The sequence below is a fragment of the Colobus angolensis genome, unplaced genomic scaffold (genome assembly GCF_000951035.1).
Source record: "Colobus angolensis palliatus isolate OR3802 unplaced genomic scaffold, Cang.pa_1.0 Scaffold301, whole genome shotgun sequence".
Lineage (NCBI taxonomy): Eukaryota > Metazoa > Chordata > Mammalia > Primates > Cercopithecidae > Colobus > Colobus angolensis.
The window spans coordinates 1,550,906-1,576,521 of record NW_012116278.1 but is presented as its reverse complement, the minus strand read 5'-3'; the positions used below and the strand labels follow the sequence as shown (position 1 = coordinate 1,576,521).

The 25,616-nt window shown below is 43.9% G+C and overlaps 1 protein-coding gene across 1 annotated transcript in view; it reads left to right on the top strand.

Moving 5' to 3' along the window:
• PAPPA (pregnancy-associated plasma protein A, pappalysin 1) overlaps window positions 1-25,616 on the top strand; it is a 247,651-nt gene that overhangs the window by 162,393 nt on the left and 59,642 nt on the right. The window contains exons 10-12 of the mRNA XM_011950062.1: window positions 16,120-16,233; window positions 17,167-17,302; window positions 19,711-19,924. Of these exons, the coding sequence (XP_011805452.1) occupies window positions 16,120-16,233; window positions 17,167-17,302; window positions 19,711-19,924 (464 nt within the window). The remainder of the gene's footprint in view (window positions 1-16,119; window positions 16,234-17,166; window positions 17,303-19,710; window positions 19,925-25,616) is intronic.

Sequence of the window (25,616 nt, the reverse complement as noted above, 5' to 3'; positions counted from 1 at the left end):
CAGACAGGCTTGAGCACAAGCTGACTTTCAGTGTGCATTGCTTGTGTCCACAGCTTTTCATACCAAATGACTGGTGAGCAGCTAAGGATTTGGCCCTCATCTTATGCTTTTAAGTATTCCCCATGCCCAGCACAGGGCCTGCTGTGTGGACAACACTCAGAAAATGGACTCATTAAATGATGTTGTTGGGAACAATATCTGCTGGGTGTTACCTCCTTTATAATTGGATTAAATTTATAAATCAGTGTCTACAAGTGATTCCCTTATGTTTCCAGGTTACAGCCTCCTAGTAATATCATAGGTGATCAAAGCAGGCAGGGCCTTCTGAACTCTCCTGGTTCATCCCTTCACATTACAAAGAAGATAAGTGCTGCTGTGTGAATTCGGGGAGGAAGAGGACCTGAAAACCCATCCTGAACCCAGACCTCAAGTTCTTTCTGCTACTCTGTGCCTCCGTAATCCATCATCACCCCCGGAATGTTCACTGCACAATGAGAAGGGTTTTTTAGTAACTGTTTTTGTATGCTTACTACTGTGTGTTCCAGCATCAAGAACAGGGCCTGGCATATAGAGTTTCATGATAAATACTGAGAAATAATTTTTTTTTGTCTGCTAACAGCTTTGGGCAAAAAGTAGGAAACAGCTTCTGGAGGCTGAGTCCCAGGAAGGAAGCTCTACCCTTTGCCTCTTGTTATTGCAGGAAAGATTGGGGTCTAAGCAATTTTCCTGTGATTGGCTTCCTACAGAGATGGATGGAAACCTAATGGTCTTCCTTTCTGACTTGAGAATGTGGTTCACCTTCAGAGAGATCTCCCAACACAAGGCCCAGCACAGGAGGGTGTGAAGGAGTAAGAGGAAGAAAGAAGGGAGGAAGAAGAGGTGGAGGTAAAAGGAAAGAAGGAATGTAGAATTAAGAGACAGAAGAAAATGAAGGACTACACAATAACAACAAATACCAGTAATAACCATAATATAATAGTAATTACAGAAATTGATAATGATGAGTAGAATAATGGGAATGACTTGGCTATCAGGGTGATTACATTATGTAGGGAACTCTACACGGTTTTTTTATGCATTTAAACCTGTCAACCACCCTATGAGGTAACTACTGTAATTTTCACTGATTTACAGAGGCGTAAATCAAGACTCACAAAGGTTAGGTCACTTACCCAAGTTCTACAGGTAGCCCAGTGGTAAAACAGGGAAGTCTAGAATTTGAACCCAGAACCATGTCCCTCTATAGCCAGAAAGAAAGAAGCAGCAAGTTATAAAGGAGGAAAATGTCAATTTTGTACTTTATTGAGTAGGATGTATCTAAATATTTGCATGTGCAAGAGCTCTTTGAATCCTCACAACCCTACGACATAGGTACCGTCATTTCATTCTGCAGTGGAAGATATCAGACTTTATGAAGGGTTCAAGGCCATGTTGTCAGTGAATGGCAGAAGCTGAAATTCCAACTCACATTCCTTTGATTTAAAATGCATGTGTCTTCTGGTCCTCAGTGAAAGACTCAGGCAAGTGGCAGGTGCAGGGGTTGTTGAGAAGTTCACATTGTGGATCCTGGATTCCCAGGCATTGCATCTCAGAACAGCTGCTTCAACACCCTGCTTTTGTGCAGATGTCTGTTGTCCTGGCCAAAGCTGCCACTAGGGGAAAGCATCACCCTGGAAGGTCCTTGTTCCTCAGAGAACTCTGCTGATAGAATGGTGGACACATAAGCCAATAGTGTCCATTGCACCTGTGGTGGACAAAGCTCCCTGGTTTGTGCATCACAGTCACTGTTTCTACCTCTGAAACCTGGAAGGGCAGGCCAGGGAGAAATGCCACTTTGGTCTTTAAAAATGAGAGTTCTTGTTTGAGTTGGAAGGTCTGCAGGACACTGTTAAAAACATAAGTGACTACTGTCCGCCTGTTCCTCACATACATCACTGCATTGCATCCTTTGGAGACTCTTCCTAGGAAAAAATCAAGCTCAAGGCAACCTAGACAAGAGTACTGCCTCTTCTTCAAAAGCAAAAAGAAGAGAGCGAATCATGCAGCAATTCCCAGCCCTTACTCATTTAGGCTATAAGAGGGGATGGGAGGACCCTGGGGTCTGCAGTGAGAAGCAGGACCCAGAGACAGTGCACTCTGCATGATCATCTTGGCATCTAGTGAGGTTCCCTGCAGGTAATGTGACTTGTACTTCATTTTCAACACAATCTGGAACACACAGATCTTAATTTGGAAAGCTGAATAACAGGAGAAAGGGGGAAAAGGGGAGGAAACAAAAACAACAACCTGGAAACTTCTAGTTTTATGAACTTGAGAAAGTCTTGTTCTTTCAAGACAGATGTTTTTAAGTAAAAAATCACTCCTCTGACCTTTCTTGAATAGGCCAGTGTGGTCAAGACTGCCATTAACCACTGTTCAACTATTTGTAACCAAGGGTTTCGGTGACCAGGCACCAAACTTGGATGTGGTCATCACTTTTCTGATTAACCCATGAATGCCCAGGGGCTTTGATTTAAAATCAAAGGACGAGGAGAGGTATAGAAACTTCCTAAGACATTCCCCTTTAGTCTTAGTAGCTCTGAGCTGAGTGATGGAGATTTCCATGTTTTAGTGCTGTACTCCAGGGTTGGCTGTGTGTCTGAATTTCACTCCAGAGCCAGCAGAGAGACCATTTGGATTAAAGCTAAGTAGATGTGTATTTTTCATCTTCAGTGTCTAAATCTCAGTCAGTTTCAGGTTTGGGGCTATAGAGCAGAAGGCATTACCCAGCCCTGTTCTAGGATTATGGTGTTTTCGTATTCTGGTCCAGAACTTGGAAGTGTTTCAGTGCTCAACATACTGCTCTAGAACTGACAATGCCTCTGGGCTCTGAAATAAAATTCATGATTTTTCAGGATTCTTATCTGGAGCTGGAAATGCCTTGGAGTTTTCTACCGCTGGCAGTAGCTCTGTGCTCCTGTCTAGAGTCGAGTGTTTATCCTGACTGAAGTTAACAGTGCTCTCTTGTTATGATCCAGAGTCTACACTGGTTTTATATTCTGATCTAGAATTTGTGACATTTCATTAATTTCTTTCAGTACAAATGCAAAATTAAAGTTTAAACTACAGAAAGTTAGCAATGTATTTTTTAAAATAACATGCTCAGAACTGTGTTCACAGCAATATTCAGCATCTCAAACTTATCCTTCACGCCTCTGCTGTTGACATCATTTGGAAAACTGGTTTTGTTATGGCTTAGCTGTGGCCGAGTTTTTCTCCTTCACTGGCCTTTTATTTTTTTCTTTTTTTCTCCAGTTCCTGCTCTCTAGAGCCCATTTGATATTAAGATCTGGCATTTCAGATCTAGCCTTCAGACATAGATTGCCTCAGCAACTCCCTTCTCCAAGCCCCTCCCTCAGCTTTCACAGCACTTGAACGCAGAACCTACCACATTTCTCTAGGAGTGTTTGCTTACTTCGTTCTTCACCTCCTACCCCCATGGGTTTGGTAGCTTTTAGGAGAAGGAATTTTTATCTTTATTGCTTTTGTTCCTTTGTGGTCCATTTTCTTCATGCGAACCATGGGAATGAAGAACCTAACACATCAATAAGTGCTAAATAATGTTTGTTGAATGAGTGAATGATTGAATGAGAGAGACATAGAAACATTTGAGCCTAGACTGGACAAGAAAAAAAATGGTTCTTTCTAAAGAAAACAGGTCCCTGGGAGCACCCAAACCACTGCCTCTCACCCTGTAAGAATATAAGGAAGGTTTTGCATCCCACTCTTTTAACCCCATCAGCATCTTACTCTTGGAGGTAGCACATGTGCTGTGAAGTCACCCACGGACCATCTGGCTGGGGATCCTGTGTTCCTCTTCTGCTGCAAGAGATTACGTAAACTGGACGGCAGCCTCCAGATGTTAGCAGTTTCTGCTCATTTTTTTCCTCCCTTTCAACAACAATAATAATAATTAAAACAAACACAGGCCTCATCCCCCACCCGCACCCCTGAAATTACAAACAGGTGGGCCCAGATGTCCTCCCCTTTCTGTCCAAGGGACTCCTAGTCTCAAGACCCAGTCGCCGTCCCTCAGCAGGGCCTGCCCTGGGCTGAGCCGGACAGTCATGCCAGCTGCCCTGTGGCTCAGGCCACAGTCTCCCGAAAGGGAAAATGGCCGTGTCATGAGAAGTCTCTGTGCCAGACTTTCCCTCTCCCCACCTCCCACCCCAAAGCCTTGGCCTCCAACTTAAATGGCTGTATTTTGGAGGACTAGGTGGCTTAAGAGATTAGTAATGAGATCCCAAGTCTTTCAGTGCTGGGTCAGGAGTTCATAGGCGGGCCTGGGCGACTAGTGAATGGCATAATTAGGGAGACAGGGAGCAGGCCTGCGGAGGGCCCGTGTGAAATGAGCACGGCCAGGCCTTTAATGGCAGCAGTTGTCAGCAGCACAAAAGGCGACCGCCACATCCGACACTAATCACTCTCCCTTGTTAGAGGATTTACTAGCTGGAGGAGCTTGAGCCCCCTGCCCATCTCCTCCTCAAAACGGGCATCCAGGAAGGGACTCGGCCCGATGCCTGGCTGTACTGTCTGCAGAATGGGGAGCTGATGCCAACCCCATGGGGTAGAGGTGTGAGAACTAACATTTCATTCAATATAAATGAGTGACTAGTGTCATTATTTTAATCAGTACTTCCACTGCGATTGTGAATTTTCTTTCTCAATTTGAAAAAAGGGGGTGGGGTGGGCTATGAATCTCCCCGTCACAATGACATAAGGATGGTGTCCATGGAGGTGAAAGCATTTGGATATTTATCGTCCTCACCGTTATTGTCACCATTCTCATTAAGATCAGCATGTACACTGTGTGGGTCTCTGTTTTCTCATCTGTAGAATGGACTGAGAATAGGAGATAGACTTGAAGTAACACAGACTTCAACATCCACTCCTGACAGGTGTGGCCTTGGTGCCTTATTTATTACCTCTGAGCCCAGGCTGTTTATCTGTAGGACAAACAAGGAGGAGGATAGTAATACTGGCTTCCCGGGAATGTGCGGATTCTATGTTTGGAACATAGGTGCTGGACAGTAAATGATGGCAAAGAAAACATGTTAGCTTTACCACTCTCATGAATGCTGTCTTAGGCCTCTAACATAAGCTTTTCCCTTAGAAGAAGGTTGAGACATTTATCTGCTGTCCCCGAGAAATCCTGAACCTGTGTGTTTGAAATTGAGCAATTTAATGAGTAGTCTCTAAGAATCGATTCTATGATTCCGAACCACATCATTTCTAAGAAACTTAGTTTCCCTACCTGTAAAAATGTTAGTATGCTGTAGGGCAATGATGCCTTATATGATTTCTATATTCCCTTTCCATTGAAAGCCTGGCTTTTCCTCCATGATCATTTGGCCTGGCCAGGGGTTTGCACCCTAAATCCCAGGATTTCAGACTTGTGGGGAGGTGCCGGCCTGAAGGGTATAAGACCCCTAAGGAGTGTGAAATGCCTAATGTGTTAGGGATAGATCCCTGGAGCAACGAGGTGCTAATCAGCCCAGAGCTGAGCCCAAGGCTGGAGGGCATCCAATGCCAAGTTATCTTATCAGAAAGTGTCTCCTGGGTGGAGGCCCTGAGATCTGCTGCTATTTCTAGAACTCTGGGAGAGAAGAAGAAGCCATGTCTCTGTTTCACACTCTGGCCCTGCACACAAGAAATTCTTCTTTCCTTGATTGTCTGTCCATGCCAAATAATAAATCCTCATATTGAAAGAAAGGCAAACCACCCCTCCCTTTCCCCTCTATCTCTTTAAGGCAGGCATCAAAGGGGAAAGCTGCTCTGGAGGCCTGGGGAAAGTGATAATTGTTTCTAATGGTCGGTAAAAGAAAGCCTTGCTCCCCCCCTCTCTTTTTGCTGCCATTGCTATTAAGTGTGCAAAAAGGAGGGGTGTGTGTGTGTGTGTGTGTGTGTGCGCTTGTGTGTTGTGTTGTGTATCTGTTAACCCTCGGTTTCCCTTAAAGTTTTCTATGTTCAGTGGGTCAATTTGGAATTAGAGGCATAAGAGGGAAGCAGGGACAGGAGTAGGAATGAAGAGAAGATCCCAGGTAGGAGAGGTCTGTAGTGCTCTGCAGGTAGTGGGAGAGGCCCTGAACCTGAAGCTGGGAGATTTGGATTGCATTTATTCATTACATGCATTAACTGAGATGAGACATGTAAAGTGTTATTGTTGTTATACATTCTTTTACTCAACAAATAATTGCTTAGTATCTAAGCTGGACCTTCCTCTACTCTTAATACTGAAGATAGAAAAGGTAAAAGCTCATTCTTCTTGAACTTGGCCAAGTTCAAGAATTGCAAATAGGGTTCATCTTCTAGGCCAGTTCTGAGCAATTGACAATGACTCCCCATGGTGTTTTGTTGAGATGGATTTAGAGGCCTACCTTCAGGGATGCACTATGTAATTAATGGTGCCGATGAGAGAATGATAGCACTGATGTCACATGGGAATGAGTCCTGGTTCTCCTGGTCCCTTTCCAGCACTACATGGTTATTATAATCTCTAAACATTGGTCTACGCCCTGTAGACTTGGATTTCTAGATCTAATGCATCAACAGTGAACTGCCTATAAAGCCTTGAAAAACCCATATTAGTTTAACATAGGGGACATTCAGTGAGCCCTGCCCAGTAACCTGCACTAAACACCGATGAAAAGGAAAGAGAAATCAGGCATAGGCACTGTCTTTGAAGCTCATATGTGGAGATTCAGATGGACATACAAGGAACCACAATGCAAGTGTATTACACCAAGAGTGTGGACCAAGAGTTATTGGGAGGTCAAGCCATGGAGTAAGTAAAGAACAGACTTTGAGTCAGATGAGCATGAGTTTGACTGCTAAGTCTTGACAAGCTGATAAATGCCTTCCCAAATCTCAGAGTCCTTTTATCTCAACTGGGGATAAAGATGTTTATTTCACGCAAGATTATTAGGAAGGTAAAATGAGATAATACACAGGCAGCACCCATTTTGGGCAGACCATCTTTAAGAGCTGGTGCCGGCCAGGCATGGTGGCTCACGCCTGTAATCCCAGCACTTTGGGAGGCTGAGGCAGGTGGAATACCTGAGGTCTGGCCAACAGGTTAAAAATCCCATCTTTACTAAAAATACCAAAAGTAGCTGGGTATGGTGGCAGGAACCTGTAATCCCAACTACTCGGGGGGCCGAGGCAGGAGAATCACTTAAACCTGGGAGGCAGAGGTTGCAGTGAGCTGAGATCATGCCATCGCATTCCAGCCTGGGGGACAAGAGGAAGACTTCGTCTCAGAAAAAAAAAAAAAAAGAGCTGGTGCCCTCTCCCACTCTCCCAGGAAAACACTGAGCGGGGGGGAACACCATCTGATAAAAAGAGCAAAGCCTAGTTTATGGAGGACGTTTTATTTCACCTGGGCCATTCTGTGTCCAGGTTCCCTGAGGCCCTTTACAGCTGTAGTCTTATAGGCTGCCTCTCAGCAGGCTTTCCCTTCTGTAGTCCTCAGGACCCTTACGGATCTTGGGAGTTTATATCAGGAAATCAACTTCTGTCCTTCTTGCACCCTTGCAATTCTTGGGAAATAACCTGGCATTGGAACTGCAAGCCTGAGGTTAAAATGTGGCCTAAGGAGAAATATTGAGAAACACTGCCTGGCCGTGTGTGTGTGTGTCTGTGTGTGTTGCACACTTGTGCATTTATGCATATTGTTATTGTCAGTATCCATCCCCGCACTCCTCCTCCCCATTCTTTTTCCTATTTTCTTCTATAAGGCTCATTCGCAGGTCCCTTTGGGTGGAAAAAGGAAATTGGAGAGGTTGGGCCAGAGGCTTGATGAGCACTTCCTCCCTCCCATGATTGACAAAAGGGCATGCAAATCTGTAAAATCGAAATTCAATGGAAACCTCATGGCATGTCCCCTGTGTGGGAAAATACCAGAGCCCCCACTCCCCCTCTTCTCCCTCCGTCTCCCTGCCTTTGTGTACATCGTGTGTGGGTGGAAGATAAACTGGATTTAAAAAAACTCTTTGAAAGCAAGACATCGTTAACTCCTCTAATTGAAAGCAGTCTTCTGCAAAGGAGGGGGATTTGAAGGCGGGTGCTGGATGTAGCGGCTGGCAGTGCACTGAGTGGACAAGAGTCCCTGGGTCCTGGACCCACAGAGTCCTCTGTTTCTGCAGACATGGAATCCCTAGTCACCACCAGACATCCTGGCCCATCACAGAAGAGCTTACTGTATATGTTCAAGTCAGTCTCTTCTCCCTTCACCGGGCTATGTTTCTCCATCCATCAAATGTGAGAATTGGAGTAAGAATTTCCGAGGACCCTCCCAGCTCAGACATCCAATGATCCCAAAGCTCTGGACGAAGGATTTCCCCAGCTATTTTGCAACATGCAATTGCAGACACGAAAAGAGAGAGAGAGAGAGAACGCATTGCTGGAAAGGCTGCAGTAAACTTTTATGTTACTGTTCTGATTGTCTTTGTCTAAAAAGGTGTCTTGGAAATTAGCCTTCAGCTTCAGAGAAAGGGACCCGTAAGTCTCAGAAGTCAACAGGATGTTCACCTGCTGCACAGTGTGGTTTTGTTGTTGTTGCTGTTGTTTGTTTGTTTGTTTGCTTGCTTGTTTTACCCTTAGAGTCAACATTCTTTTCTGCAGCATTCACCAGAGAAGCTGGAAATCAAAAGCCAGCAGAATGTCAGGACTGAAAAGCCCTCTAGAGATGAATTCATCTTACTTTGTCTTTCCATAAATAGGAAGAGAGAAGGTCAGAAAAAATGAGCCATTGAGTCAGTTCTAGGAGGCAGGTCCCTTGCCTGGCAGTTGCAGGTTCTTTCTACCAGGCAAGGGACCTGGCAGAAAGGGCAGACCTGAAAAGGCCTGTTTTGGTCTGTTGAAGCAGCTTCTATTTCAGGAGCCCCAGGGGAAGACAAGAAGTCCCAATTCCATCTTCCATGTGGCTGAGATTAAGACTCCACTAGCACAAATACATCCATTCTCTTGTTTAAAAATCCTGTCACAGCCCTGAGAGGTACGTAGGCAGGCTCTCTTGAAGTTAACATCCATGGTTACGAATGTGGGCTAAATTTGTGCGTGGATTTCAATTTTGGTTCTACCGCTAATTAGTTGTGTGACCCTAGGCAAATTACTGGGTCTCAATTTTGTTATCTGTAAAATGCGAATCATTCTAATACCCACCTCACAGAGTCATTGTGAGCACTGCATGATTTAGTACACATGGAGTCCTTAAAACAGTGCCCAGCATAGAATAGGCACCTGATACATGTTGCTGCTGCTGCTACTGCTGCTGTTGCCTGCTGGGTCCCTATTATTTCCTGTGTGCTGGGAAATCTGCTGGGATTTATTTGAGGATAAATAAAACATGCTTCTCACCTTGGAAGTCTTCAGAGTTTAAAGAGATGAGACTGGACTCTAAACAACTATAATCTAACTTGGCAGGTGCTGTAACTGAGGTATAAATAAGGAACTATATGGACACATAAAAAAAGAGCAATTAATTCTGCCTGGGGAGTGAGTAAAGGCTTTTAGAGGAGGGATGATATTTGAGAGTGGCTTTGAAATGCGTGTAGTATTTCACAAAATGGGCAGTGCAGCAGTGGTCGGGGTGGGGGTTCTGGGCTCCAGCATCATGGAGGGGGAGTCTACAACATGTGGGAGAAAGAGTTGTCCAGCTTGAAGGAGACATCACTGTATAGATGCCAGGGAAGGGAGCACAGAGAGCAGTGAAATTGGTGGAAGCTGCTGAAACCAGCTCCTGAAAGCCTTTGTAAGCTGTGTCAAGGGAAGGTTCCATCCTGTGGATCGTGGGCAACATGGTGGGTGGATAAGTAGCAGGGTGGTATGGTTAGTTTCTCCCCTTTGGAAAGTTAATTATGGGGAGCATTTTTATGAATGAATGTGGTGGGACCAGAAGCAAAAAGACTGGTCTTTGGTGCCCTTTCTCCACCAGAGGAAGTGGAGGTTTCAGTCGAGTCCAAGTAGCAATTGTGTTGCTTTGTAATTAAGTATACAGAACATGGAATTCTAGAGATCAGTCAACTCACAGTTGTGATATACAACTGGAATATAGGACCTTGAAAGGGTTTTTCAAAGCCTCTGAGCCTCGTTTTCTCACCAGAGAAAATGCAGTGGCTCTAATCTCCCAGACTATCAGGGTTAAACGATATTGTGACTATGAAACCCTTGGTGGATGTTATGACTGTGGGTGTCCTTAAGCTCCTGGGGCCCTTAAAGGTCGTTGAGTGCAACCATTCAGTACAATTGCAGAGGGGGAATTGGAGAGTGAGAGAAATGTCCAGTTAATTGGTGACAGAGCTGGAATTAAGCCAGGTCTTCTACTGTCCATGGATGATATTTGAAGGAAACACAGATTATCTCTGCAGATAATGGAGAGTCTAAGGGATTCTGCTAAAATGAGTGGCCCTCCCTCAAGGCCAAGTGGAAAAGGGGTCACTTGCCTTTCAGTTCCTCCAGGTGCTAGGATGAGGGTGAGAAGCAGTCACCTGCCCAGCTTCCATAAAAGACACAGGGCTGGGTATCTTGGAGAAGAGAATGGTGTTGGGCACTAGAATTGCTGTCTGTCATTTCTGCCATGATTTCTTGGGGAAGAGGTATAAATGTCACTGGAGATGTTTCTACATGGCAAAAATAGGATCAATAAGGTACAGAACATAAGTGAGAAAAGTGCACTATTTCTGGGAGACAGAAAATTTTGCTTTTTCATAAATATGTTGCTCCATATTGGCTATATATTACTGTGCAAGATACCTCCCCTCCCTTGACCACTGCAAAGGGGAATGGTCTCAGCAGATAACCTATTCTAGTCCCATCTAACTTTAAAATAAGAAAGCTTATAGGCATTGCTACTTAGAGGAAACAGTAAGCGAAAGTGGAGCCAGGAGTCTCTCTCTCTCTCTCTGACTGTTGGAGAGGACTGTCCAATGGTACATAGGCTTTCTATAATGGAAATGAGCTGTATGTCCATGAAGTAATCGAGAGGCTATGTCATCCCTCCTCCAACCTGAGAGGCCCTAAGTGAGGGTGCTTGTCAGCCCAGCCACATCTGCTCTTTGCCTAGCACTGCTATATCAATTTATTTTTCCCTTCACTTATTTTATGTAAAAATATTTAATGTATTTATACATTAATAAATGTAATTATTTATTGTTGTCCCAGAACAACAAAGCTGTGACCTGAAGCCACCCCAGGGACCAACTATTTTCTCAGAATAAGGGCTGCAGAAGCTGTTTGGAGGGACCTGCTAGATTTCCCAGGATGAGAAAAGAAGCAAGCAGGTTTTCTGCCAGTGTAGACACCATTAAACCTGTACCAGGGGTTCAAAGAGTCAAATACTTTCAGGCCAGTGGATCAACATTGAATGTCAACACTTTAGTCATTCAAAGTAATAATTATTTATTTTTTATTATGGGACGAGCACACCATGAGATCTACCCTCTTAACAAATTTTTAAGTGTACGGTACAGTATTGTTCACTATAGGAACAATGTTTTACAGCAGAGTCCCAGAAATTATTCATCTTGCTTAACTAAAACCTTATGCCTATTCATTAGTCACTGATCACTTTTTCCTTCCCCATCCCCTAGCAACCACCATTCATTTCATCTTTGGTTCTATGAATGTGATTATTTTAGACACTTCATATTAAGTGAGTTAATGCAGTATTTGTTTTCCATGTCTGGCTTATTTAACTTAGCATAATGTCCTCAAAATTCATTCCTCTTATTGCAGATTGCAGACTTTCCTTTTTTAAGGTCAAGTAATATTCCATTGTATGTATATATCACGTATTCTTTATCCATTCTTCTGTTGATGGACATGTAGGTTGTTACCACATCTTGGCTATCATGAATAATACTGCAATAAACATGGGACTGGGCAGGACAGAAAAACAGGTTTCAGCTCCATAGAATCTCTCCTTATCTCCTTTTCCATTTCCCTAAAACTGAAAGCCTAGAGGTTGCCAGTGTTTCTAGAGCACTCTTGATGTGTTCCACGAGACAGGAAACAATGTGAAAGGAGGGAGCAGGTATTGTTCACACCAGCATGGCAGAGAGGGGAAAAAGGGTTACTGTGTTACTTCCTGACATCTCTAGGGCTGGAAGGCTGGGAAGGACCTCAGCATCACTGGAAGGATGGAGTATGGCTCTGCATGGGGTATAAGAAATGTGCAGATTGGGAAGGGGGAAAAGGTTGAGAAAGATTGGGAATGTCACTGGAGCCAATGTCACTGAAGAAACTGGAGGAAGGGAGATGATAAGTGAAGAGGAGCTTAGGGGTGATGGTAAGGAGAGCTAAAGAGGCCCCTAGAATGTGTAGTGTAACTTTCCTGCATGTCTCCTCCCAGAACATTCAGTAAAGTCAACATTATTCAGCAATGCTTTATGGAGTTGGATTTGCCTTTTTGGAAAGTGAAAAACAAAAAAACACGGGTGGATGAAAACAGAGCATCCCCATAAAATCAGTCACCTTGGAGATCACACTTGTGTCCTTAGTGACCAACTCTGTGTCATGGCAAGGCTCTTTTGTTTGCAGTTGTCTGAAGCCTGGCATGCCATATGCCCTCAGTAAATGACTGCTGAATGAGCAGATTCACTCAATGTCTATGAAAGTAGGAGGCTTGTTAGGGTTTGCCTCTCTCTTCCTCTCCAGCCTCCCTCCACTTCCCCAGGAACATAGATGATTTTGTAGATCAACTAGGGCTTTGGGCAACATTTCAGCTGGATTTGTTCATTCTTCTCTGATCTGCTTTGACTGTCCTTGGTCAGGATTGCAGCCAACTTGAAACAAACACAAAACAGAATAGGAAAGCAGAAGAATAAAATAACGCCAGTATATTCCTCTAAAACCCTGTCTAGTGCTAATAGAACTGACAAGAGAAAATAGTATTTAAGCAATAAGAGGGCTTTGTTCATATCAAAGACTCCTGTAGCCATGAATGTTTCAGATGCAGAGATAAGACCCACCCCCAATCCAGCCTTCAGAGATGTGCTTCACCAAGCTCTGCTGGGAGACAGACAGCTAAGAACACAAGGGGAAAGAATTCCGAAATGATACATGTCGAATTGCTGGCCTGGATTTCAAATTCCATAGATAGTTTATGCAAAGTCTTGCACTGTTATAAAGTGTAACACAATCCACTGGCAGATCTGCCTAAACCCGATCCCAGTTGTTTTTGAGAAAAATAAATAAACTTAAAAACGTCTTCCAGCCCATTTAAGTGGCTGTGTTCTACCCTTAGCCTCCTCAGTGTGAGGCTTCTAGAGATTTGAATAACTGAAGCCATCACCTAATTCCTAGGCAATGGGATAGTTGATTCATAGCATGTTTCTTCTCAAGAAGTTACCAGTGGTATTCAGAGAATTAATATTGTGCTCTCAGAACCCATCAGTTTCTAGGAACAGGGTGAGGGGAACTTTGGCAGCTAACACATTTCAATACTTTTTGATGTATTTAAAGCAATGAAACTCTTTTCTTAAATGAAATATTATAAGGCAGCTTGATATATAAAACAGGTGAGTGGAGATGCTCTGTTTGAAATAGTAGAGTGGAAACTAAGTAGATCTTCTCTACATCATGATCCCCTGGCCAACTTCTTCATGGAATCCAAGGAATCCATGAAAGACACATGAAAACCTGTTGTATAACCCAGCATTCAGATGTGCAAGGTAAACTAAGGGCCAAAAGACAAGACAACTTGTTCACAATTGCACACCACATTTTGGTTATCTGTATTATCTGTATTATACTTGCAACTTTACTATAAATATGAAATTACTTCAACAAAAGGTTTATTTAAAAATAAAAGTACTAATGTTTGCAACTGCAGATTGTAATGCAACCATGTGCTTCGATTAGTGTCTACTGATTACAAAGAAAATTGAGACTTGGCATTTTCCAAGACCTCCTTGAAGCCAGAACCATTGCAAGAAGTAATGAAAAGAGAGACATTTGAGTTTGCACAGATTTATAGATGGGATTCCCAGGATGGCACATAGCATAGAATGTAGATGGGATTCTCAGCAAGTTGGTGCCAAGAGTAAGAAGGATGGGCTATCGTAGAAAATTCAGACCTGGTCCAGGTCATTGGAGCCCACTGTACTGAACATATTGTTAGGAAAACTGATGTTGATGGTTTTGTATCTATTTTCAATGGCTTTCTAAGCTAACAGTTTGGATTTTTTTTTAATTTATAAAATTACATAGGATGATGTAAACCAAAACCACCTATGTATAACAGGTTTATGGACCACCTGAAGTTGACAACTGTGCAAATTTTTTCATATTTGCTTCATGTCTCTTTCTGTAAGAAAAATAACACACCACAAATAAGATTGAGGTCCCTTTTTTTCCTGACTCCCAATGTCATTCCCTTCCTTGATACGTAGAGACAACTACCACCCTGAATTTGATGTATACTTCTCTACTCTATTTTTAATTCGCATGAATCGCTGGGCAATATATAGTTTTGCTTTGTGTTATTTTTATAAATGACGTCATGATGTACTTATCCATTTGCACCTTGTTTCTTTTTTTCCACTCAATGTTACATTTTGCGATCTCTCCATGTTGATGGCTATGAGCTTACCATTAGGGCTTCCTTTTCATTTGACTAGAGACCACACTGAGCCAAGCAGTAAAATATTTTTATATCATCCTTGTATATGAATCTAGTTTATTTCTCTTACTGCTCCTTTGTCATAACAGAATTCTGTCATGTGAATATTTCATATTTTATACATTTCTCCACCAACAGGAGAACATGTAAACTATTTCCAATCTTTTCCTACTATATTTATTGTAGAAATGGATATTCTTAATCCTTGTGTATACTTTTCCATTTGACTTTTGTTTTTGCTTGTTTTAGGTGTTTATGTTTGTTTGATCTTGTTGAGGATATATCACTTTTTTTCAATAGCATATGAGATCCTCAGGGCTCTTCAGGTCAGATGTACTTTTCAGATGAGTAGAATGCACTGAGAAGACATGAAATGACAGGACTAAATTCACAGGGAAGTTTTGAGAGACAAGCCACATTAGAGACCAGAGGAGAAGTGTCAGTTTGGGATGACCTTCTACCAAAGGCCTCACCAATGTCAAGGACAGCTCAGCTGTTCCTATCCTCTTTCCCTCATTACACTGTTTTCTGTTTATATTTATATATGTATTTGTAATTACTTGACTAATATCTGCACACATTGCCTGCTCTAAGATCTTCAGCATCTGTCTTTTTTTATCATTTTGTCCCAGAGTGTTTGACAAGCAATGGTTACTCAATAAATATCATTCGAATGAATGAATGAATCAGTAAACAAAGTGACATTTGAATATGCAAGAAACTCCTAAGTTTGAAGAATCCTGCTTGTCTATAAATGTTTCCTATTTCTTTTAATACTGTTTGGTATTATCTGTCATTGAGAATGAATTCATGTGTGTATGTATGTGTGTGTGTGTGTGTGTGTGTAGGGGTGTGTGTGTGTGTGTGTATAAAGTGATGGAACTGATTTTCTTTGTTGATGGAGAAGCAAATGCTAATGTTTTCACAGTCTTTTCTCTGTTGTAATATCACTTGGAGCACAATTTACAGATTTCTTCTAAAATCATCTGCTTGACATTCAAGAGTCTATGAGATCTAATTATTCAACCCACCTTTTCTGCCACTGTCCCTCAGCCTCAGTAGTAACAGGCATTTTATCACAACCTAAGCATTCTGGGTTTCTGCTTTCCTCTGAGCCTTGCTTCTGTTCCCTCCGCCTGCAATGCCCTTCCTCTTATCACTGCCCTACTCTTCCAGGCCCAACTCAAATATCATCTCCTCCAGGATTTGTCTCTGTGAGAATATCTCTGTCATCTCTACCATCAAAATACATTATCTATTATATCCTTAAAAGTGTTGAGGATTACCTCTTCTGCATTAGAATGTGAGCTCCTGGACCAGATTCTGGTCTTTTCATCCCTGTTTTCACCTGTGGTGCCAAGAGCAAAATAGGTGAACAGTAAAGGTTTGTAAAATTGAATTTAGTTGAACTTCTGACACTCTCTAAAACATGATTTTTTTTTTTTTTTATATTTTTCCAGGTGTGTCGAACCAAGGTGATAGATCTCAGTGAAGGCATTTCCCAGCACGCCTGGTACCCTTGCACCATCAGCTACCCATATTCCCAGCTGGCTCAAACCACTTTTTGGCTCCGGGTAAGCTGAAGCTCTGAGAGCTTTGGAATCTCCAGCAGTGAGCCACAGAAAACACTGACTCCCATGACCCTTTCTGAAGATGGGTTGTCTGCCTGCTGAGGGTGTTAATTGTGAGAACAGGGAACAAAACACTTAACAGTGTGATGCTTCCTGAAATGGAATCCTAATTGCTCATGGAATGCCCCCACTGAGCTCTTCTTTTAGCAAAGAGTTTGGGATACATCTTGTCTGCCTGGAACCTCCTATTCATTGTTCAAGATCTTTTAAAATTATCTTCTCCTCCTTGAACCTTTTACTCATCACCAGAGAAAGAAGTGACCATTATCTCTCTTCTTGTCCTGCACATGTTTGGTCACTTGTAGGAAGGCACTTGTCACATGGTATTACAGAGCTGTCTGGTCTTTCTTTCTGGCTAAGGATTGTGGATATTATTGCATTTTGGCTTGTGTGTCACTGACCTACTTTGAATTCCCAAAAATGCAAGGGCCATATCTTCTTTAGCTTTCTCTCCTCAAAGCCGAGTGCAGAGGTTGACATGGAGAAGTGAAAGATAATAGTATTTACCGTTGTTTTGTGGGTTTTGGTGTGGACCAGGACCTTTGCTACACACTTTACTCTCATTATCTCATTATGTTAGTAGAACCTCACAACAAGCCTATATTGTACCTGTTGGGTTTTTTTTAATCCACCATTTAGAAATGATGGAACTTAGACCCAGAGTGGCCCAGCCATTCACTCACTGTCACACAGCTAAGTAGGAGCAGAGCAAATATTGAAATTGGGTTTCTGATCTCAGAGCCTGTGCTCTTCACTGTTAGGTTTCATTGTCCCCCTTCCCACCTTGGACCCCTGATGAGTAGTAGCCCAATGTGGCTGCCTCCCCACCACAGGACTTAGTACACATGTGACCCTCCTATGTCTTTGCAATTTCAGGCGTACTTTTCTCAGCCAATGGTTGCTGCAGCTGTCATTGTCCACCTGGTGACAGATGGGACATATTATGGGGACCAAAAACAGGAGACCATCAGTGTGCAGCTGCTTGATACCAAAGATCAGAGCCACGATCTAGGTAAGCATGCTTTCCTGGGCTTGGCTTGCTCTCAGTACCTGCTTCCACCTCTGTACCATGACAGGTTGTAAGGATCAGCTTAGAATGAGCTCTTCCTTCCTGTCTCGCCTTTATTGCTTATTTTCTATTTGGCATTCTGGTTGCCCTCAAATCAAGATGTGGTGATGTATCCAGAGAAATCTAGATCTGGCAGATACAGGGATAAGGAGTCAATGGCCAAACACTCCCTTCTGCCAGCCCCCTTTAACCTCAGGCATCCCATATTATTCCCCAAAGACCCCAAGAAGGAGGGAGACTGAGTAAGAGCCATTTCCCCATTGTACATGTCACCACCTGAGACCCAAAGAGAGGCACTGAGAGACCCCAAGTCACATGGCAGGTCAGGAATTACTAGTTAGATTTTCAGTGTCATAGCCTATTGCCTTTTACCCTATAAGCGGGAGTGTTCATGACCCTCCACCCCAAGTGGGGACTGTATCACCAATACAACCTCTGGAGAAGTTTCCAATGGGAATAGGAATAGGAATATTGTAGGAGTAGGGAGGCAGTTGAGGAGTCAGGTTCTACCATGGGAGGGCCTGCCTAAGGGGAGGGCCTGCCTAAGTGCAGGGCCAAGGTGGAAGACAAGGGCTGGACTTGCCACTTGTACCACCCCTTTGAATATACCCACATGTACCGAGGTTCAGAGAAAAGAGCCTGAATCCAGAGCTGACAGCTGAGGTTTGGATCCTGTCCCCACCACTCACTCACCTTGAGAAGGTGAGCAATCTTCCTGCCCTCACAGCACGTTACTTAGAGGCTCACTTGCTTCATATACACAGCAAAGACAATGATATCCACCTTAGAGTCAGAGTGCGCTATTATTTGACACTACTGTAACCATGCCTAGCACAAGATCAGAACCTAAGAAATTTCTATTGTCGCTACGAATTTCCTAGACACCTTCACACTTCCAGTCTACCCCGGAAAGCTCTGGGCAGCCTGGCTACTCCAAGCATTTGGAATTCTTGGCCAGTACTGAAGCCTGGACTTCAAAGCTGTGCCCAGACCATTCTGCAGAGAATGCCTTTCAAAGACCTGTATGAAGCAAGCAGGAAGGGGTCATTTCAGGGTCAGATAAAAGCCAAGGGATCAGGGAAGGTTTTCTTGTTTTGTTTTTATGCTTATTTATTTAGTTACTTTTAAAGGCAAGGGGAACCTATGAATAAGGAAGAGAAAGAAAACCCCTCTGGACTTAGCAGGATTCCTGGGAAATTTCCCTAAGTGAGAAACAAATATTTTCGTAGTTGTTGTTGCATAGCCCAGGGCTCTGAGGAGAAGTTTTTCAGCAGAGTGGGGAAAAGTCTGGTTCCACAGAAGCTCTTTGGATCCTGCTACTGATGCCTGAGGCCTTTCTGATTTTCCCCTCCACCCCCACCACCCCCATCTTCCTCAGTCCACGGCATCCCAGGATTCTCAGAGGCAGCTTCACCTCTGGAACTGAGAAGGGCACCTGCTTCAGGCTTCTACATGGGAGACTTCTCCTTACATAGCAAGCCTGCCAGGACATGGTTAGGATTGTACCATTTTTTGGATGTGAAAACTGAGTTTCAGAGGCTTTCTGGAGTCCCATTATTAGGAAGGGGCTACACCATCATTTAAACTCAGGTCCGCCCAACACCAAAGCCAGTTTCCGTTTTGCCAACTATATCTTGCCACAGCCTTCCTTTCCTTCTGTCCCATGTGTATCTTTTCTCCCTGGCCCTCTCCCTTCCTTCTTGGAGAATGGGAACCTGCTGCCTGCATTAAAAAAATACAAAACAAAACTGAGGACTCTTGAGTGAGGCAAGCTTGGATTCTCCTTAGAGTTTTAGCCATGCCTGGGCTGTGTTCCTCTGGAAAACCACCCCTGCCCACGATTCTCAACCTCTTCTGCAGACTAAGCAAGAGGTCCTTTCCTTTCAGGGCTGCTCCCAAGTTCACAGATTACTTATGAGAGTGGGCTTTTTACCCTGGGAAGCGCCTGTTGCTATGAATTATTTCCATCACTTTTCCAACTGACCAGGCAGGCAGCCTGAAACCCAGCAACTCAGACCAACAAGCCCTACAGCAATGTGGGAGGGAGGTGAGGGCCTGGGATGCTTGGCTGAGGGGTGGCCATTTGAGGGAGGGAGAGGGACTTTGGGCAGTAGGTGAAGGGGAAGCTTAGGGGGCAGGGAGGCAGGGGGATTGGAAAGATTTGGAACCAAGGAAAAAAAGGCAGACAAAGAAACTTTCAATCAGACTCAAAATCCTCACCGGCCGCCCAATGGTGCTTTTGTGCAGTGACATGAAAGGGTCTGGGGGCTTCGGGAAGGGCCCGTTGGGGAGGGCGTGACTGGCCTTGAGTAATGAGCCTGGCCCCTCGGCCCCTCTGTCTCCCCTGACAGGCCTCCATGTCCTGAGCTGCAGGAACAATCCCCTGATTATCCCTGTGGTCCATGACCTCAGCCAGCCCTTCTACCACAGCCAGGCGGTACGTGTGAGCTTCAGTTCGCCCCTGGTCGCCATCTCGGGGGTGGCCCTCCGCTCCTTCGACAACTTTGACCCCGTCACCCTGAGCAGCTGCCAGAGAGGGGAGACCTACAGCCCTGCCGAGCAGAGGTAAGGGACCCGCAGCACACTCGCCCTGGGCCACTTGTAGCCAAGTGGAGACAGTGTGATTTTGAAGCTGGGTAGCCATTTGTGTGGCTGTAAAAAGTCTGTGCATTTCTCCCTTCTCCATCCATCCTCTGGCCTCTGGCCGGCTCTGCCTTTGGGCTTGAGAGACCCATGAGTCTCTGAATTCCTAGGACAATTGAGGGAAGCAGGGTTGTGTGGTGAAAAAAGAACCTCCTTCACCTGGCTTGCAGTGGCAGAATTGACGATAGCTTGCAGGGTGACCCTGGAAACATCAGTTTCCTTCTCTGAGCCTCAAGGTCCTCATCTGAACAAAAAGAGGGTTAGCTCTCTTTTATCTCTGAAATACTGGGATATTCTGCTTCCTAGGTGGCACAGGCAGGAGGCAGAACCTTCCTAACCAAGGGGGATAGAGTGAGACTGGTATTCGCATCATCCTAGTTCCCCGTGTGTTTCAGGGATAGGTGAAATCTCTGTCTTCCACAAGCCTAGCTCCTATGACGTCACGAGTGGTCTAAGAGCCTGTCTTTCAACTGCATGACATCACTCCCTCAGTGCTTTTGAGCTGGCATCTATTAATGCACCTAGTTTGGAGCTACAAGGGAGTGGACTTTCCTGAAAAGAATACGAGTTTTGGGAATACTCTTACTTGGGTTTGAACCTCCACATTGCCACTTCTTGAATGTGTGTTCTTGGGCAAGACACTTCAGTTTTCTGAGTCATAGTTTTCTATTTTGGAATAAGCAGATGAAATCTACTCCACAGGGTGGTTGTGAGGGTTAAATGTTGCACTATAGATAAAAGTGTTCCTTCAAACTGTTAGGCACTATGTAAACATAACGTATTAAAGAAGAATATTTATAACTGCCTTTTGATGATGATGATGATGCTTCTGTGCACAGAATTTTGTGTAAAGTTCTTAAAGTTGGAGCTGGAAAAAGCTTCAGAGATTATCTCATGCATCTGACATTTCCAAACTTCTGTGTTGCTATGTAGAATCACAGGGCCCAGAAAGGGGACAACTTGTGCAGAGTGCACAGTGTCTCTCAGATTTGTTTCACGAGATCCAGAAGAAGAGAGAGTTGTGATTTTTGTAGGCTCCGCAAGAGCAAGGCTCTCTGAAAGTTGGTTCAGCCTTGCCCTGTATACTTGGGGGGTAAGAAAAGAAAAGAGAAGAGGGGGACAACCAGCCTTTCCCACGCCCCTGTTACTACAGAGGACACAAAAGGTGGTTGCAAAATCCACATTGTTTAGCACCCACTGTCTCTAGCTTCTGTTGTGCAAAGTCTGTCGCAATCTTTCAGAAGCAAGAGCTTCTTAAATATAACTCATTGTCTTATTTCACTCTAAGAGGATGTTTTTATCCCTTGTTTTCCAGACCCTATAAAACTAAGCTAATTCTCAGAGCCTGGGGAAACCATGTCAATGGAAATCCATTAGACCTTTTCCACAACACTTTCCCATTTTTAACCAGCCTTCCTGACCATCCATAAGTTGACCGAGGCCAGGACTGACTTGTTTGAATTCTCGACGAATGGTGTCTGTGCCCTAAGTAAACAGTAGGAAATATTTAACGACTGAAACATATCGATCGATATGTATTTGTTAGTTCTTTGGTTGTAGGAGGAACAGTGAATGAGGGCAAAGTGCTGCCCTATATCTGACTAATTATGTGACCTTGGATTAGTCATTCCCCTTCTCTGGGCCTCAGTTTCCCCATCTTTAAAATGATGATGGTGGATTGCATGGATTCTCTGCAGTTCTTTCCAGTCCTAACAGTGTGTGATTCCCAACAACTAGGAAAGATGAGAGAGGACAGGAAGAGACAAACACTTGTTGAGCCCCTAATAGATGGGAACATTATCTTATTTTGTTATTGCACCTCTTCTGTGAGGTATGGCTCAGAGAAACAGAGCGAGTGAGTCATGACCATCCAGGCAGTAAGAGGCAAAATCCTGTTTTGTCTGTCCCTAAAAGCCATTCTCTGCCCACCACAGCAAGGCACGAGTATCAGAGAAGAGGAGTTTTCACAAGTGGACCCATGTGCTCATTTATTCAGAGGAACTCTGAGTAAGGGGATGGAGCTGCAGCTCTGAGGTCTTTGGCTGACTTGTCCCTGAGCTTGGATCAGGCTATGACAGGCTGAGTCTTGAGGGCTGAGGCTGCAGGGCAGCAGCACCTCCTCCTGAGTGCCCCGGTGGGGAAAGGACAGCAGCTGTTCATGGGGAGCTAAAGAGGCATTTGCCAAAACAAATAGGACTCTGCAAACATGCAAATGCATTAAAACAAACAAACAAGGGAGAAAAAGGAAGAAAAATAAGCAGCAACTGTAAAGAGCCATGGGATATATTCCTTCATTCTCAAAACACCAAAATAAGTAGCATCACTTTTTATAGCACAAATTTCAGCTGGTTGTAAGAGAAACATCCCACTTTAGCCTCAGCTGTTTCCCAGGTAGTGAAAAGTACTGTTTCTCCTCTCCCCTTCTTGTCCTCCCTCCCACAACCTTTCCTCTTCTCCCTGCATCTCTCTCTCTCCTCTCCCTTTTCTCCCACCTCTCCATCCATCTCTCTCTCTCTCTTTCTGTCTCTCCTCCTGAGAGCAGTGTGATACCTACTGTGCTGCCTTGGGAGGTGTCCTATAGCAAAACCAGTTTGGGTAATGTGTTCTACCCTAGCTTGAGGAGTCTCCAGTCTCTTTGCAGTACTTGGTATAAATTCAGAGACCCAAGAAAACAGGATCCGTTTTCAAAGGAGAGGTCCAGTTGTGCAATTCTAGTCAAATCTCAGCCCCACACCAAGTTGTGGAAAGGAGAAGAGGTGAGGAGGGGAGCCTAGCGGTGGGGTGTGGGGTGGTTAACAGGCTTCTTTAATGAGAAAAACTACAGTGGTGATATTGAGGCTCCAGTATTTGTCTCTCACACACACACAAACACACATGCGCATATATCATGTTCATCCACCCTTGTGGTTCTTAACAGAAATTGAACAGTTTATTATAAAATTGAATGGACCATGTATTTAGAAAAGTAACTTCCTTCCCTCCTCCCTCCATTTATTCTTCTTTCCTTTCATGCTTCCTTTCTTCCTCTCACCTCTTTTTCACATTCTCTTTCTTCCTTTATCTCAAACTCTTCCCCATTTCTACATGCTGGTCCATTCAGATAGAGGCAGTTCTGATTGAGAGCTAAATTTTAGAAGGCCAACTTTGGGGGGAAACAAATTCTTCACATGGCTAGATTAACACTTTCAGCCACGGAGAACTTAGACTGTTGTTTGTTGGTTGAGGGTGGGGGTGCCCAAAGACTGGAGCCAAGTATTTCTAGAGTCTGTGCCCTGATGAGACCCCATGTGTGGAATATCCCATTAGGTAATGATACAGGGATTCATAAGTAGGATTTGGAACACAGAATGAAGCTGCTCTTGGCCAGAGACCACAGATTGCTCAGATCGCTGCCATAATCTCATTCAACTTCCCCAATCCGCAAAGGAATTAGTGCCTCTCAGCATATTGATTGGGAATCACATCTGGGGAATATAACTGCAAATGGAACTGCTGTGCCTAAGCACGTGTGTGTCTTTGACTATGCCGAATACTGCCTGACTCTTCTCCAAAATATTGTCCAATTCACAGCCCCATCAGTGATCTACCAGAGTTCCAGTTGCTCCATATCCTTGGCAATGCTTGAGTTTACCAAAGACTACTTTTTCCTATTTTTCTCATTTCAAAGGGCTCTGAAATTATAGATCTCTGTTGTTTTGTTCTCATAAAATCGTGAGGCCTGAAGGTGGGGAGGGCTCTCAAAGATTTCCTGGTTCTGTGCCCTCATTTGAGGATAAGAAATCTAAGGTCTAAGCAAGGGAAGTGACTCACCTAAAATCACCCAACAAGTTGGGAGGAAAACCAGCATTGGAATCTAGTTCTCAGGAATCCAGTTATCTTTCCTCTCCATCAGAGATTTCAAGACTAGTGTTCCATAGACCATATTAGTCCATAAACAATCTCTCTTTGGTCTCTATTAGTTATCTTCTTTAATTACTTGCCAACATTTAAATATCAGGAGAGTTCATATTAAAAACCAGAATTCTTCTTGGACCTCTTTAAAGAAATGAGAAGCTTTGAAAACATCAGGCCCTCCATCCCACTAGGCAACCTTCGACTGGAGCAAAGCACTCTGCTCTCTGACCAGGCACATACCATCTCCTCGACACACCCCACTCAGCTCACCTGAACCCTGCAGACCACTGAACTTGCATCGTCTAATCTTCAAAATCTTGCCCCCATACAGCACCAGAATACTGGCTCCTGGAAGTCCAGGGTAAAGAATCTTTTAGGATCATTCCCTCAGTAGCCTCATTTCTGGGTAGAAAATGAGGTCCTAGCACAGTAGCTCTTTCACCGTTTCACTTCCTAAGTGAACTTTGCAGAATTGATGGCAAGAACAGTTTTCCCTGCATTTCCCGATGTGGAGCACGTGTCTTTTTTGTTGTTCCCATCTGAGCAACCCAGAATGATTTATAAACAGCCTTTCTGCTAAGTGGCAGGGCACAGCAGTTATACCGTGAGTCGAGGAACAGAACCAGGAGAGGAACCCTTGTCAACCCTTTAACTTCTGGCTTTATCCGGGTTCCAGAACTCTCTGGGTATCCTCTGTTATGCATGACTGGAGTCCATTCTTATTGACAGTGGAGACAGCAGTGGGCGGGGGTTGGCTATTGGATCAGATACGGTTTTACCTCTATATGGAACTTGAGTCCATAGGTAAATACATTAAACTTGTAGATAAGAAGAAAAGAAAAAAAGTTATTTAAGTATCTGATTAGCGCTGCACCCCAGGGACCTCCACTTTTGCCCAGGTGTGAGAATTTGATCTATAGAATTACCTGCATCCTTTCCCACTCGTCCATCCAATCAGCCACCTTTCTCCCTTCAGAGACCTGTCTTCATTTTCTCCTTCTTTTGTTATTTTTATGGACTTCCCATCACTGTTATTAAGTCCTTCCCTCTTTTTTTTAATGAAGCAGCAGAGCCTTTTCTTTATTTTGTTTTCCTTGTTTTGTTTTTTGTTTTTGTGTTTCAGAAATGACAGGGCTGTATCACAGAGTTATTTGAGAGGGTCAGTCAGGGTAATGTTTATCATTTTTGGACAGTGTGTTCACACAATCTTTTCCAACCAACAGGATAGCAAAGAAAAATGAGCAGGGACTTAGGGGACAGACTGGCAGATCTCCACTGGAATTCTGTCCAAGCTGAGTGCCCTTGGGCGAGCAATTTAAAACTCTTAGTCCTAGTTTCCTGTTCTTGAGAATGGGAATAATATCACTACCTCAAGGAGTTGCTGTGTGGAATGCAAATAAGGTGATGTAGGTGAAACAGAGTGGCCAATGCCTGACACATATTACCTCCCTTATCCCTTTTCTTCCTGTTTTCAAGCCTGCAGGCCAGGTGCAGACATATGTGCTGAAAAAGCAGGATGCCTCAATCCCTGAAGTGTATTCTGGAAGGCAGGAGTCCTAAGAAATGTCCCATGAAAAGAAAATGTGATCAGAGTTTAAAACATAACGTGTACCTTAGCCCCTTCTGGAAATTTTCAATGGGTTATCCAAATTATCGAGAAGTCCCGCAACTAAGAAAGCTAACTGGTTTCATTAACTCAGTGCTACCCCTACTGATCCAA